This window comes from Nematolebias whitei, chromosome 10, assembly GCF_014905685.2.
Source record: "Nematolebias whitei isolate Nwh7 chromosome 10, NemWhi1, whole genome shotgun sequence".
Classification (NCBI taxonomy): domain Eukaryota; kingdom Metazoa; phylum Chordata; class Actinopteri; order Cyprinodontiformes; family Rivulidae; genus Nematolebias; species Nematolebias whitei.
The window spans coordinates 30,314,716-30,315,123 of record NC_056507.1 but is presented as its reverse complement, the minus strand read 5'-3'; the positions used below and the strand labels follow the sequence as shown (position 1 = coordinate 30,315,123).

Below are 408 nucleotides of genomic sequence, written 5' to 3'. Positions count from 1 at the left end.
CACAGACAGGAAGTGGTTGAGGTTGATTGGATGTGTCTGGCTTTGTGCCAGACAAGGCAGGCTGCGGCGAGACGGCTTCAGGCTCTTCTCCTTCAGGATCTCGCTGATGCTGGTGTGCATGCCTGAAGCAAAAACGAGAAACATAAAACTTTAAAAATATTTACTGTTGTGTTTGTATGACGTGTGTGCCTTTTATGTTACATGGAAGCTTTACAATAAAACGCAGAAAATTAGGTGAATAAAAATAGAACACACATGATGATCAAACTCCACTATTAAAGCTCACTATTAGGCAAGTGGTTCAGTGTTGTTTAACGGCGGAAACATTTATGACAACAGTAAAAACTGAGACCACCAACCAGGCAACGCTGGTGTGAATAAAACCCAATAGGTTTTTAATGATGGAAA

General features: G+C 41.2%; 1 protein-coding gene across 1 annotated transcript in view; it reads right to left on the bottom strand.

Moving 5' to 3' along the window:
* The window catches only part of ano3 (anoctamin 3), an 84,158-nt gene that overhangs the window by 59,547 nt on the left and 24,203 nt on the right, over nucleotides 1-408 (bottom strand). The window contains exon 2 of the mRNA XM_037683704.1: nucleotides 4-122. Within this exon, the coding sequence (XP_037539632.1) occupies nucleotides 4-122 (119 nt within the window). The remainder of the gene's footprint in view (nucleotides 1-3; nucleotides 123-408) is intronic.